This window comes from Platichthys flesus, chromosome 4 (genome assembly GCF_949316205.1).
Source record: "Platichthys flesus chromosome 4, fPlaFle2.1, whole genome shotgun sequence".
In the NCBI taxonomy this organism is placed as follows: Eukaryota; Metazoa; Chordata; class Actinopteri; order Pleuronectiformes; family Pleuronectidae; genus Platichthys; species Platichthys flesus.
This window is the reverse complement of record NC_084948.1, coordinates 17,477,678-17,491,195: the sequence shown is the minus strand read 5'-3', so window position 1 is coordinate 17,491,195 and position 13,518 is coordinate 17,477,678. Positions and strand designations below refer to the sequence as shown.

Genomic DNA, 13,518 nt, shown 5'->3' with positions numbered 1-13,518 from the left:
CTGCAGTGGCACTGAGGCTGACCTAGACACTAACTCCGGATCCAGCTCCCTACATTGACATGGTAAATGAACAAAGAGATGTTAAACTCTCAGTGAAGCTAGTCCAATTTAACACTCATGTTATTATAGTCGATTATTTTTACTCTACTACAAAGACAATCTCGAGCCAGGAAATTGCAATTTTGAAATATTTAGTACAACTGTTTGTCTTGGTCCCTTAATTACTCCTCTCTAGCTTTTATCGTATTGTTAGGAAGAACAACTGGTCAAACAGGGGTCGCCAGCATCTACTGAAATACAATAGGGTTAAAGTTACATGGTCATTATTCATTGCTGCGGCGCAGTGCCCTAATGGACGGGGACGCTGCTCGGGGCAAAGCTGAGAACATCACTTGTTAGGTCAGCGGTTATGTCAGTGTTTATTTTAGCCTCGGAATAAAACAATATGGACATCACCTCTGTTTTGTTTTCTTACAAAGGAGGGTGTTTTGGGGAAAAGGAAAAAAAAAGCAATCTGAACGTGTGTCTCTGCCGCTCGAATATGGGAAAGATAGGTTTAAAGCAACAGTGAGGATGATTAGTGTGTGTATATTTGTGTGTGTGTGTGCATGTGTTCCCCGTCCCTGCACCGCAAAGTATGAATAATGATTTAACTAAGGTCAGATTCCATTGGAGACGTTCACCTGTATCTGACACTAGAGGCACGGCGTAGCAGCCATTAATGTCCAATTTTCAATGAAAACAGAAATAGAATACAGACTGATAAGGGTAACACACCATCCAGCTTCACACCCAGTCACATAATTACCCCAATGGGCTGTGGTGAGGGATCATATCCTGGCGCGCACCGGGGGGTCAGCGGCGATAAGCTTCAGCCCGGCTCCCAACATGCAGCATAATTACTCTATTGATAATTCACCAGGAAAATGTTCCCAGCCAATTGCAGAGCTCCGATTTAATGGACTGGACGCTGAAACGAAGAAGGAATGGAGGAAGGCGGCTGTGAGGATGCAGCGTATGTGTGTGTATGTGGGGTCTGTTCATGGGAGCGACCAGCAAGGGCCTTTTATTAGAAATGAAAATATGTTAAGGCCATAGGGGGACCCATTTTCCCTGGAGATAATAAGGCCAATAAAATGTAAAGCAGGGGAAGGACTTGGCATGGGGTCCGACTGTGGCTGTTTATCTGTGTGTCCTGCATTAGCCCATTTATCCCCAGCCTCAAATTAGCTAATCATTCTCCAAGGGGAAGGACTTGGTCAGGAAATTGACATTTAGCAGCATAGGCTCACTCTATTAACTACAGTAAATTTAATTTGCTGCACACCCCAGAAGTGGGCTGCTTTCTTTGCCATCAGAGGGAGAAAGCGAGAGGGAGGCAGAGACAGAGGGACCGAAAGAGAGAGAGAGAGATTGTGTTTATTGCATCTGCTGCTTCTGGCCACAATTTGCTTGGCTGTAAATATAAGACTTAAACTTGGAACAGTGCAACTCTGTTGTATTTCCCTCATGTACTGCTGATTACAAACATACGCAGGCATTGTCAACACATAGATTCACTCATTCCAAGGTCTGTTTGTGCCATTGATGGATTATCTCGCCTGGAGACTCCACACCACAAAAATGCCAATGTTTTTCTTCTCCTTTTTTCTGCATTTGCTGTGATTTCCTGACCAGGGTAATTGTAGCTGCAGTAAATACTGTATTAAACATGTTAAATCAGATGTCCTATGACTGATGGTGGATTCCACCTCTGCCTGAATCACATGTTTCATGATAATTATTTCTGATTAGCACTGCAGGGTGGCTGCTTTTGTGTCTGTTCTGCAGAATGCAATAAGACAGGATTTACTGTGCGGGGGAAAAGATCCTATAAAGGGGCAGATGTAGCTGCTCAGATAACAGTGCTGTAACCATAGCTGGCACCATTAGAAAGTATATCTGCAGCTCTTTGGATACCTAATAAAGCATTTAAAGCTAATTGTTAACTTTCTCACATGTTTGATTTTTGTTAAATCTTTTCTTTTTGTCTGAAAATAAGTATCACTTTTATTTGGATTAAAAAAGTTGAGGAGGTCACTGTGATGGACATTTCTAAAGAATTTACTGCTTGTTTAATCTATGCATGTCTAAGGTGATGTTTTCATTGGAGTTTGTTTGTTTGTTTGCTAGAAACATTAGACAAAAACAACTGAACAGATTTCCACAAAACCTGGTGGAACGATGTGGAGGGACTTGTTACATTCAGGTTCAGATCAGGAGTATTTCCATTTTCTGTGAATCTCTCAAAAATATTGGAGAGCTCTTTATGAAACAATTCAGACATACGTAAAGTGCTAATATTTATGAAAAGGTGACATTTGTTTTGCATATCTGGGTAATGAGCCAGATTTTTGAATCAAAATAAGGATTTTCAGTCTGTTTAATGTGAACAGTTTGCAGCAAATTGCTGTGTGTCTGATGCAATACTTGTATATGCAATATGGTGATAAAGTGGCAGATCAGCTTTGATGCAGGTTTAAGCTTTTTGTTCAACAAGGAAAATAATGTGTTTAACGTATAGTTAAACAATTTTTCAATTTCACAATAAGTCGGACTCCTGGAAAACTGAACTTCAAACAGTGCTTTTGTTTTCTTTATCAAACAGATTCTCTTTCGCAGAGACACTGAAATAGCGCAGCTTGCTCTCCAGAGATGGGGATCGCCCCGGCCTAATTGATTGAAACAGTTGTCAGAGTGTTGTCTGTTAGGATGGTGACAGGCGTCTGAAGAAAATGATTAGTTTTCTGTCGGGAGAGAGACAGCTCTGGATGTCCCAAACTGCAAACTAATAAAGGGGGGAAAGCAATAAAGCTCGTGGACAGCAGGTTTGACTGTTTTTATAGACAAATCAATAAAATGATAGATGATGGAAAATAACGGCATCTTAGCTGCCGATTTCTACTGGGGTTTCAATAAATGGTCCTTCACACACTCACACTTACGCACGCACGCACGTACACACACACTCACTTGTGCACGAACACATACTTGAGGAGAATATGTCAAAGGGGTTTTGCTGCATTAATAGAGGCATGTGCAGTGTCACATAAATAAGTGGTTATATTTTGGTAATTTGTTTCCTTGCCTGTATGGCACCATATTGAGATGTGAGTTACACTTTCAATTCTCTATTTTCCGGTTGTGCGTGTAACTCGGTGTGTTCTCATGTGTGTGTGTCATAACTAACAGAGTGAATCTCTCACTGTAAATCTTTTTTAGACCAGAAGGCCAGTGTCAGGATCAATACTGAGGACAGGCCTTCCTCTGAGCCCTCCTCTAATTGGCTCCATTTCTACAGTGTTTGTTGTGTATCTGTGGTTTGGTGTGTCTATGTGTGTCCATCTCAGTGAACATGATTTTATATATATATATATATATATATATATGTGTTAATGTGAAGGTACTTATTGAAGTTGGTCTCTCGTCAGTTCGGATTTCAAATTGGATTTTTGTTTCTAGTTTTGATTCCAGTTCTACTCATTAACTCCTGTTTTCCAAATCCATGTCACACTTTTTAGAGATGTATGCGCGTAGATTGTTTTATGTTGTGACTGTTTTACATCATGAAAGCCATCATAGAAGATTTTATCATTAAATCATTATCACCTGTATTGCAACACATCCACAATATGCTTTTTCCTCAATGAGAACTATCAGTAGTTTATGAGCTGCAATTGTAATTTCTTGTCATATTTTCTTCCAGGTCTCATTCTCGCCGCCGAAGGTCTCGCAGTAAGAGTGGCAGCCGCAGCCAACGAGAAAGCCACAGTCGCCGAAAGAGTCGCAGCCACAGCAGAGAGCGGGACCGGAGCCGACGCAAGGGCCGGGACCGGGAGAGGGAGAAAGAGAAGGAGAAGGAACGGGACAGAGGAAGAGACAGAGACAAGGACAGGGACAGGGACAAGGACAGGGACAAGGACAAGAGTAAAGAGAAGGCTGACAAAAAAAAGGAGTAAGTGATGAATGGCTCTGTACATGGAAGCACACAGTACATACACAGGGAGACACAAACCCACCAAACAAGTGTTGCGTCGGCCCAGCTCAATCTAAACCGCTGCCTCCGCAGGAGAACAGACTATTTTGGTCAGTATAATACAGGCTTAAATATGGAGCTCAGTCTCAGCTCCTCCATCTATGCATCCATCACTCCATCCTTCCATCCATCAATCCATCAGTACCCTTCTTTCTCTATTTCCACCTGTAATCAAGCATGGGGCTACGCTGGACTTGTAATGTGATATAATTCCCTCATGCAGGAGAAGATGTTGATATAAGAATAGATGGTGGGTCGGAGTGCTGCACAGGTTTGGTTTTTAGAGGATGTTTTGGTCACCAGATGATTTCTGATGTCCTTAACTTGGCTTTCCACCCTTTGGACCCAACTGCAATAAGTCTAGAGATATAACAAGATCATATGCATCTCCAAAGTCACTGGTGCTCATGCCAGAAAAAAAAAGCAATAAATGAGAGCCCCTTATTAAGGTGAGAAAAGTTGGCAAATGACATCTTTACTTGCAAGCTTATACACACCAGAAATCACAGCAGTGAATCAGTGTTGGTGCAGATTTTAGCAGTATTGCCCTTCAAATATGGTTCTAACCACCTTAGAGGCCTCTCGCTGTCTCAGCCGGAGCTGCACCATCGATCCCTCCCCAGCACTTCATGCTCTAACGTGATTGGAGGCCATTGTAATATGACTGGTGTCCACTTGTTGTCTGTCATAGTGAATGGCACAGATGTGTGTACGGATCCTAGGAGCGATGCAGACCAACCGCTGTGCTGCACATTGATTTTGTCCCCGTGGTAAACTAAAATAATCTAAACTTATGGCTTAGGTTGCTAAAGGCCCAAGTTATTAAGCAGGTAACTCAACAATTTAGATATAATATCTGACAATTCTTTATATAAATTTCTAAAAAACAATTAGACCTAGGTTATAGGTTTTATTACCTTATATACTTGGATTATTCAAAATCTTTTCAACAATTTTCAAACACAGAGAAATCCACCATTTTATTCATGGTAGCAGGATGTTTCATTTTTTGAGCCTTTTAATTGCGTTATATCAGCTTTTGTACAAATGGTTACGTCTCCTGTAACTTCTGGGGCGAACCACGTTTGACGGAGGAACAACACACTGCTCGCCAATAAGTCGGTCAGCTTTTTTATTCTTCCACTGTTTGTATTAGTCACTCGTAATGGGCCACATCTTCAGAGGTTGTACTAGTGTACTGGCATACATGGGCGAAATAGGTTTGTGTTTCTTGCAGATATTTCATCCAAGAGAAGAAGCCTCTTGGATGAGAGGTTACATTTCTCTAAGAAACACAAGCAAGTCCAGTTGCCTACATGCACTTGGTTTGCGCCTGTGTCAGGTAGATTTTAATTAGCAATGTTGGTGAAGACAACTGTCATGATCCCACGCTGCTTCACAACGTTATCCAACTCAACCCTTTGTTATAGTTTGGATCGTGACAACCCTAGCAGCCTGAGTCCATATGTAAAGATCAAGTTGTGATTAGAGTTTAAATATATTATACACATCCAATTATATTTCAGACATTAAATTAGCTGCTTCTTGGCTTTTCAAACAAAGTGATACTTAAACCATGTTTAAGTAAAATTTGACCGCACTTGAACTTGTCAGAGAGAAAACAGTAAAGCCAATGGAAGGCTGAGATAATACCAGTGTTAAAAAAAGAAAAACGCAAAAACTTTTGCCCTACTTTCGACCCAATAGGACTTAGGTCGAAAACAACTTTTTCTAGTTTGTCATGTGAAGAGCAGTAAAAGTGGAGGAAATGCTAAACCTGGAAACACAGATCATTTGAAGTGTCTACCAAGGGCTAGTCATAGATTTAACTGAGACAACCGGCACAACTAGAAATAAGGGTTATGGATTTTGTATTTCGTATAGTTTTTTTGTTTATTTATAATTACAAAATGTGTTCATGGTCTTTCAAACTAATGATTCAATGTTTTGATGTATTGGTTAATAGAAAACAGTAAACAAGCCCAAACTTTACCGTTTTACATACTTGTGGAGGATCTCATTGGTCATCACCAGAACCAGAGAGCTCCGATTTTTCTTTGTGAGCAGAACAAGGAGCTTTGCTTTTAAAGGAAAAGTGCTCCATTTATTTGAAGCCATTACATATTGCCTTTCTTAGATCCATATCAGGAAAACAAATAAAGCTAACAGTGAAATATAAGGCCAGCAGACTATATCTATTTTCTTATTAAGGCTTCAATATCCTTCAGCATTGATAGGAATCTCTTCCTTTATCTCTGACCCCGCTTTAGCTTGTCTCTGTGGAGGTGTGTGTGTTCAAATACGCAAGTTTGTTGATTTGCGTTGGTGTGTGTATGCAATCCACCTGTGGCAGCATTATTATATTTCCGACTGTTTATCCTTCCAAATGACTTAAACCAGTTTAAGGTGTGATGTTGGAATAAGTTTGACTAAATCATATGGCGTTAAACTACCATCATAAATGTGTGTTTATATATATATATATATATATGAGTTTGACTGAAATGGCTTTTCGGTGGCAGATACCGATATAAGGGATGACAAAGAAATATAATTGAGGCTTGATCTTTTACCTTTTAACTAGTAATTTTACTTTAAATAAGTATAAATAACAAGAAGACAAAAATAAAACCAAATGTATCGAACTTTTAAGAATACACTATTTTCAAACTTTTGATATAAACAAAAAACATATATTTTCAACATTGTTTATTCCGTCAAATAGAAGTTATCATATCAATGCACATCTGACATGAAAGCTGTATGTCTGTGAAAGGCTCATATCGGCTTGTTTAATTATCACTGCTCCAATATATAAGCTTGTTAATTTTGTCACTTAACTCTAAGATGTAATTTTCTTGCCTCCAGAATTCACAGTTTATCAGATACAGAAAGAAAGACATAGAAGATAGATAAGGTTGAATGTTCAGAAACACCTTTAAATAAAGCTAGTCTATCTCTGGACCTTGATATCATGTTATCACTGTCCAAAACGATCCAGACATGGAAGTTCCTGTTCTTCCCCATATTCTCCCTCGAGAGTTCTGGTAACAAGTTCTGCTTCACTAGTAGAAAAGCAGGAGCAGTGAGACTTTTCAGGAATGTGTAAAACGTGGCTTTTTCTGCTGTATATCCTGTCTACGTCAAACTTCTTATTTTTCCTCCGTCTCTTCTATTCTTTTTCTTCAGCTCTTAATGGTGATGGGGGAAGGGTCTTTACCCCCCCCGTTCTCACTACTTACACACAAACACACCATTACACTCCAACCTCATTTACATCCAGGTTTCCTTGCTGGGTGGTGGGAGCGTAGCGGAGCAGCGCGAGGTTGATGGTGGGGTGGGGTGGGGTGGTGAGGAGGGTGAGAGGCTTTATAGTGTCTGTCAGGATGAAAGAGGGGCTCCTCAGAGCGGCACCCTGACACTGACTCTGTGTTTGCGTGCACGTGCATGTGTGTGGTGTTGTCGTCATTAAACATTTAACACTCCTCTAGTATGACAGCAGGCAACTTGGTGCTCCAGCGGCATGTTTTCATGCAAAATTTATTGAAAAAGACGAGCTGCTGTTAAGAGATCTTGTTGCCTTTCAACAGTGGCAAAGGGTAAGTGGCTCATTGTGGGGTTCTCTGTGTGTGTGTGTGTGTGTACCCTGACTAGTGTACAAGGTCAGTAGGTCAGCTTTGCTCTGTGTAATCCACTGGCTTCTTATTTACAAACAGATTTAAAGCACTCCCTTTTAGCATTTAACCAGCTTTACATGTTTTTTGTGTTATTCTCTTTGTTTATAATTTAGTCAATTAAAAAAAGGTAATTTGTTTATTGTTATTTATTCAACTCAAGTCAAATACACCAGTGATTCCCAACCTTTTTTGTTGTTTGTGCCGCCACCCTAGTCCAATCCCATGTGCTCAAGCACCCCTGCATTAACACCTCCTGCCATGCTTCAAATGTTTTTATAGAAATAGATTTGAACCTGTAGGTTATTAGATAGCAGTGCAACAGATCAGATCAAGTCTTTTATAAATGGATCCGATCATTTTAATATAGGGAGACAAATATGACTTTGCTTTCGATTTTTTAAGGTACTTAAAGAATAATCATAGCAAGCAACATTCACAAGTGTTTTTTTTCTGACTCGTGTAAGAAACATCATCATCCCCCCCACCCCCCACCCACTCGCTCATGGTGAATCCAGCGGGGATTGACTTCTCGTGGATGTCTGCGGACTGTTTACTAGGAGGCCAGGAAGAGAAAGTCAGCAGAAACTAGGGAGCGTCTAACTCTGACATTTACGTTTATACATGCAACTCCTCCGAAGAAAGTACGGAGGAACTGCAGGGTTCAGTGCAGGTCTAAAAGAAGCTTTAGAGTGTTTTCCTGCGTGGATTTCTTGTAGAGCAATCTGCAGTACAGTTTGCCTCGCTCTCACTTTCACACGCTTATGCCTTCGTCCACAAAGTTTTAACCATCCCCGCAGACAGTCAGACATCATAGTTTGAGCTGCAGCTGTGTGTGTGGCATTCAGTGTAGTTCTCTCACGTGCTAAAACTTCTCAGTTTCACTCTCTTACCTGTGACTCTGTCTCTGTTCTGTACCATGGGGGAGAATCCGTTTGGATCACTGATTAACCGTAGTCCGTTACACTACTACTATTAATCATGTAAAATTAAAAATAAGAGTATTTTTTATGCAAGACACAATAAACTGAAGTTGTTCTCTCTTAGCTGTTGTTTTGAGAGGGCTTGTACATAGTGATACAGCTGACTCCTGCCGGTGGTCTACTGTCATATGCTGGCAGTCCAATGTGTACCGTGACATTAAATATACAACAATATATAATTATGCCAAATTGTAATTTTAGATTTGTGTATATATTGCTACTTAATACAAATATGTGATTCTTTTAAACCAAATTCAAATTTCAGGTTCGCTCAGCTATTGTCTGTTATTTACTGAAATATGGACAGATATCAAAGATGCCCTCAAATTAGTATTGTGTCGTCAATAAATGCACAAAGACCTAATTTGCCTTTTATTCTCTCTCTGCATTAAATTAGTCTCAGTACTTACTGTGAATCCTCACAGATCTATCCAGGTTAGGTTCGATTTTGCTAATATTATACATTATTGGTCTGTGTTTTCTCTCTCTCCAAATCAGAGCAGGAGAAACAAACAATGTGTTGTGTGCGTCTGCCCCCAGGCAGATAACTGACAGAAGTATAATTTGGATGAAACATCATTTTTTCACCTGATGTTCCGACCTAAATCCCACCTGTAATTAATGAGCAGAAATGCAGAATCTACATACAACAGATGGCTCTCGCTCCACACAAAGTGACAGGCTTTTTAAACAAATATCTTTAATCACAAGTCAGTCTTTGAAAAGTCATTAAGTTCTATAGTGCTTCAGGCTTTGATCAGGCTTGAATGGATTTAGATAGGGTATGGATAAGGTACAATCAGGACCTAGTTTTCATTTGGGTTTGCGGATAATATAAACGTGCACATACACACAGACACTACACTGAGCATACTCTTACACTTTACACTTGCCTTTGTCACCCTCCTCCAACTCGACACCTTCGTCAAAGAATCTATCTGCTTTCATAAAAAGTCCACACCCTTCTCTCTGCCCGGCGTCGACCTCTGTACTTTCCTTTGTAGACAATTGCTGAGGTAGTGGGAGAACGTGGGCTGGCTGCCGTACTCCTCATCCTCAATCAGAGAGGCCTGTCCAATTAGGATGAACTCCTTGTCTGCGCCCGATCACTGTGCCCGTGTGTTGGTCCATCTGACTCAATTTTATGTCGTTTGAGTGAGAAACGGGCAGAGGCTGGGGAGCGGAGGCACGGGGAGCGGAGTGGAGACCTCTCATGGCAGCAGAGAGACAGCTTTTCCCCGTGCATGTAAATCTGAAGTTGGTATAATGAGCTTAGGGTTAAAGAATTGAAATGAATACCTACCTTTCATTAAAGCCTTTTTTTGATGTCTTTGTCTGTGAAAAAAAATATTTTTTTTTATGCTAGGGAAGGGCAGCACTTCAGCACCATCCATTATTCTCACTTGTAAAACCCCTTAGTATATGAAGGTGGAATTAGGATTTTATAGCCTTTAATAAAAATTACTTTCTCCGGACATTTTTGTCCGAAGAGCCATTCCCATCAATTTTTTTGAATGTGATTGTTTATTAATTCCTCTCATTAGTGTGTTTTCCCCTGACCCAGCCTCACCACAGGGGTCCCGGCAGGACCCACAGGCATCAGTTCGGCTCGCTAGGTTCCACCGCTCAGCCTTAACCTCTGGAAGCTGAGACGCTGTGAGGCAGAGAGAAAATAAAACAAGACCTGAGATGCGCACACACACTCATGTTCACCACTGTTGATTTTCTCTCCCTCTTTGCCTCAGTCTGAGGAGATGATTGTCTGCTTCTTTGCCTCTGTTGAACATCTATCAGCTCATTAGTGGTGATAATACACAGAGAAAGTAAGTGTGTTTGTTTGTGAGCGTGCATGTACATAAGTAGCCCCCGCCTGCAGCATCCTCTCAGCCTCTTGGGAGTGTGTGTATGGGTGGTGAGGATGGGACCACTGCTGCTGGTGTGTGTGCGTGTGGGTATGTGTTGGTATGCCCTCTTGCAGGACTTTAGGCTGTGTCTGGCTCTGGGAGCGGATCTGTGGAGGTAAGAGAGACTTCAAACAGCGTCTTCGGAAGGTTAGGATACACTCACATTGACTAAAATCAATGAGCTGTAAGTGTGTGTTTTATTTGTGTGTGCATCAAGGGGGGTAGCCTAGTGGCCAGGAGCAAGACCAGACATGGGTGAAGCCGAAGAGAAGTAGGCATGTGTGCATGTGTATGTCTGTTTAGTTTTGGTGGGGGCTGGGTTGTTGGTTGATGGTGGGTGAACTAGTAGTGATGCCTGCATGTAAAAGGTGGACAGCGCATACACATACGCACAAAGGTCCCAGTAGACAAACACATGGACACACAGAGCGGTGCAGCTGTAGTGTTTCTTGGCCCGTGGCTGTGTGTAGTCATTAGCTGCTTTTTTTCCATGCAGATAATGAGCTGGGATTGGATAGAGAATAGCCTGACCATATAAACTTTATTTTCACTAGATGGAAAATTATGTACAATCACATACACACACACACACACACACACACACACACACACACACACACACAACAAGCACACGCATACACAATGCCCTGGTAGGATCTATACAGTGATGCAGGACCAACTACTGCTACCTGATGCCAGTTAATATGCGTTATCTGCTCTGACTCCATGACCCTGCTCCAAACCTGTCTGCAGGGCCAGGACAAGCAGTTCTCGTATATAACTGTGTAATTATTATAAAGTTACAATAGCCTTATAATGGAACTGCTTTAATCTTAAAGAATTCATATGCAGCAGCAGTTTCTATCCCAAGACCAGTTCCATCCATATTTATTTCAGGACCCAAACAAACAAATTCCTAGTGATGCCAAGGGGTCTGGCATCCTCTATATGTGACGCTTAACCTTCAAGAGTCTTGGTCTATTTGGGGTTTCTTTTATTTTGTCTTTATATATGGCAAACATTTGTATAATGTAAATGCTTGTTATCGTTTTAAACCATTTTTTAAAAATGTTTTAAGTTAACAGGCGGATGCATTGGAAAATGGACTTTTTGCATAGTGGTCATTATATGCATTATATACATGTGCTGTGAAGGTGCATATGGTTATTGGACATGAAGATAATTTGGGTTTCACCATGGGAAACCAGTTCTGTGACCGCAAGGGTAAAAACTATGGATTTTCTGGTTGTCTCAGTTTTTTGGGACGAATCACTCATTTATGTATTTATTTGATAGACATGCACCAAAAGTAATGAGGAATTTACCGAAAAGCTAACCTCTCCTTTGGCTATTGAAAAAAACCTTAATTAGACCCTGACTGATGTAACGCTGACTGGAGAATAGGAAACTGAGGCACAGTGGTGTAAATCTGCCACATAATCCAGGTTATAATCCGTGTTTGCTGGATTAAAGTCACCTGCGGAAATTCCAGTTTTGTCATGGAGATTAAGGAGCAGAGAGCCGTGTTGGTCTGGAAACTGATCAACATCAATGAGTTCACAATCATGTAGAAACTAACAAAAGGTGAGCATGCATGCAGAGAAATAAGACAAAGAAATGTAATTGAAAATTCTTTTTAGAATATATGAATTCACACTGACATATTCACATTTAAAAAGCTGATACAATTCGCTGGAAACTTCTTTGTTTCCTTGACAGTCGGTCACTGGAGTAAATGTCGTCCGTGGCTGCGAACGACCTCTGTTCCTGTGCTCAGTGCAAAATTTGCGTGTGAGGAGAGAGAGAGAGAGAGAGAGAGAGAGAGAGAAAAAACTGGCCACTTTTAATCGCAGGAGAGACACCCCGAGCGAGCGATAGGGAGCTGTGACAATCCACTTAGTGCGCTCTGTAATCTGTTTAACCATTTAGTGAGTTGTAAAGGGAGTATGCAAACACACCAGACGCTCCGCAGGCTTTAGCGGCGAACAGGACAGTGTGTCTTCTTAAACTGGGTAGCAATTCAGTGCTAACACAGTTGAGTTGTGGTTGTGTTGATGTGTTCGAGGGCTGCTGTAGGCGCGGAGAGAAGCCAGGCCTGGAGCGCGATGACAGAGACCGGACCCAGCCAAATAGAAGATCCCCCAATCCAATTACCCTGTTCCTCTCTTTTATTCTCTCCTCCCCGTCCCCTCCCCTTCTCCTCTCCCCTTTTTTACGGACCTGTCTTAGGAGGAGCTACTGATGGCAGTGCTGGCTGCTGTTGAAGTGGCTGGCTGCTCTGCTTTATGGATCAGAAGAGTATGCAGGAAGGATTATAAGCAGCAGGTTATGAGCAGCAAACATGACAGGCTAGCTCCGATTTAGGAGGGTTATGTAAATGCGCTTGTCGGCAAAATATGTTTTTCTCCCCTCAGTATTTTCTCCCTCGCTGGAAAAAGCCGGGCAGTTTGGTGGGGGGGAGGAACTGAGCGGTGTTGAAGGCAGTGAGGGGGGGCTAAAAGAGAAGATTGTTATGGAGAATGATGTGTAAAAGAGACACACCATTAATGTTTAATTTTCTCCAGACTCCGGTGCCGCACCAGGGGCAAGGAAAAGTGTTGACTGAAGTCTTTATGAGAACGGCTGAGAGTGAGAATACATTATAGAGAAAGAGATGTTCCTTTTAGTCGGAGACAGTCGACAAAGTGACACGGAGGAGAGGAAGAAAGAGAAGAGGACAGTTCCCAGTTGGCAGACGGCACCTTTTGTCATACATTTGGCCTCTGCTGCCCTGAGACAGATATACAGCTCTGCAGGTCGTGCCTAATGGCATTGATCCTTACAAGATTACCTCCTTCAGACAGGGCGAGCAGCATTCCAGACGTACAGTTAAGTACCATGAC

At 41.6% G+C, this 13,518-nt stretch overlaps 1 protein-coding gene across 1 annotated transcript in view; it reads left to right on the top strand.

The window, feature by feature from the left end:
* Window positions 1-13,518, top strand: part of rsrc1 (arginine/serine-rich coiled-coil 1) — a 114,373-nt gene that overhangs the window by 15,750 nt on the left and 85,105 nt on the right. The window contains exon 4 of the mRNA XM_062386557.1: window positions 3,746-3,994. Coding sequence (XP_062242541.1) covers window positions 3,746-3,994 — 249 coding nt within the window. The remainder of the gene's footprint in view (window positions 1-3,745; window positions 3,995-13,518) is intronic.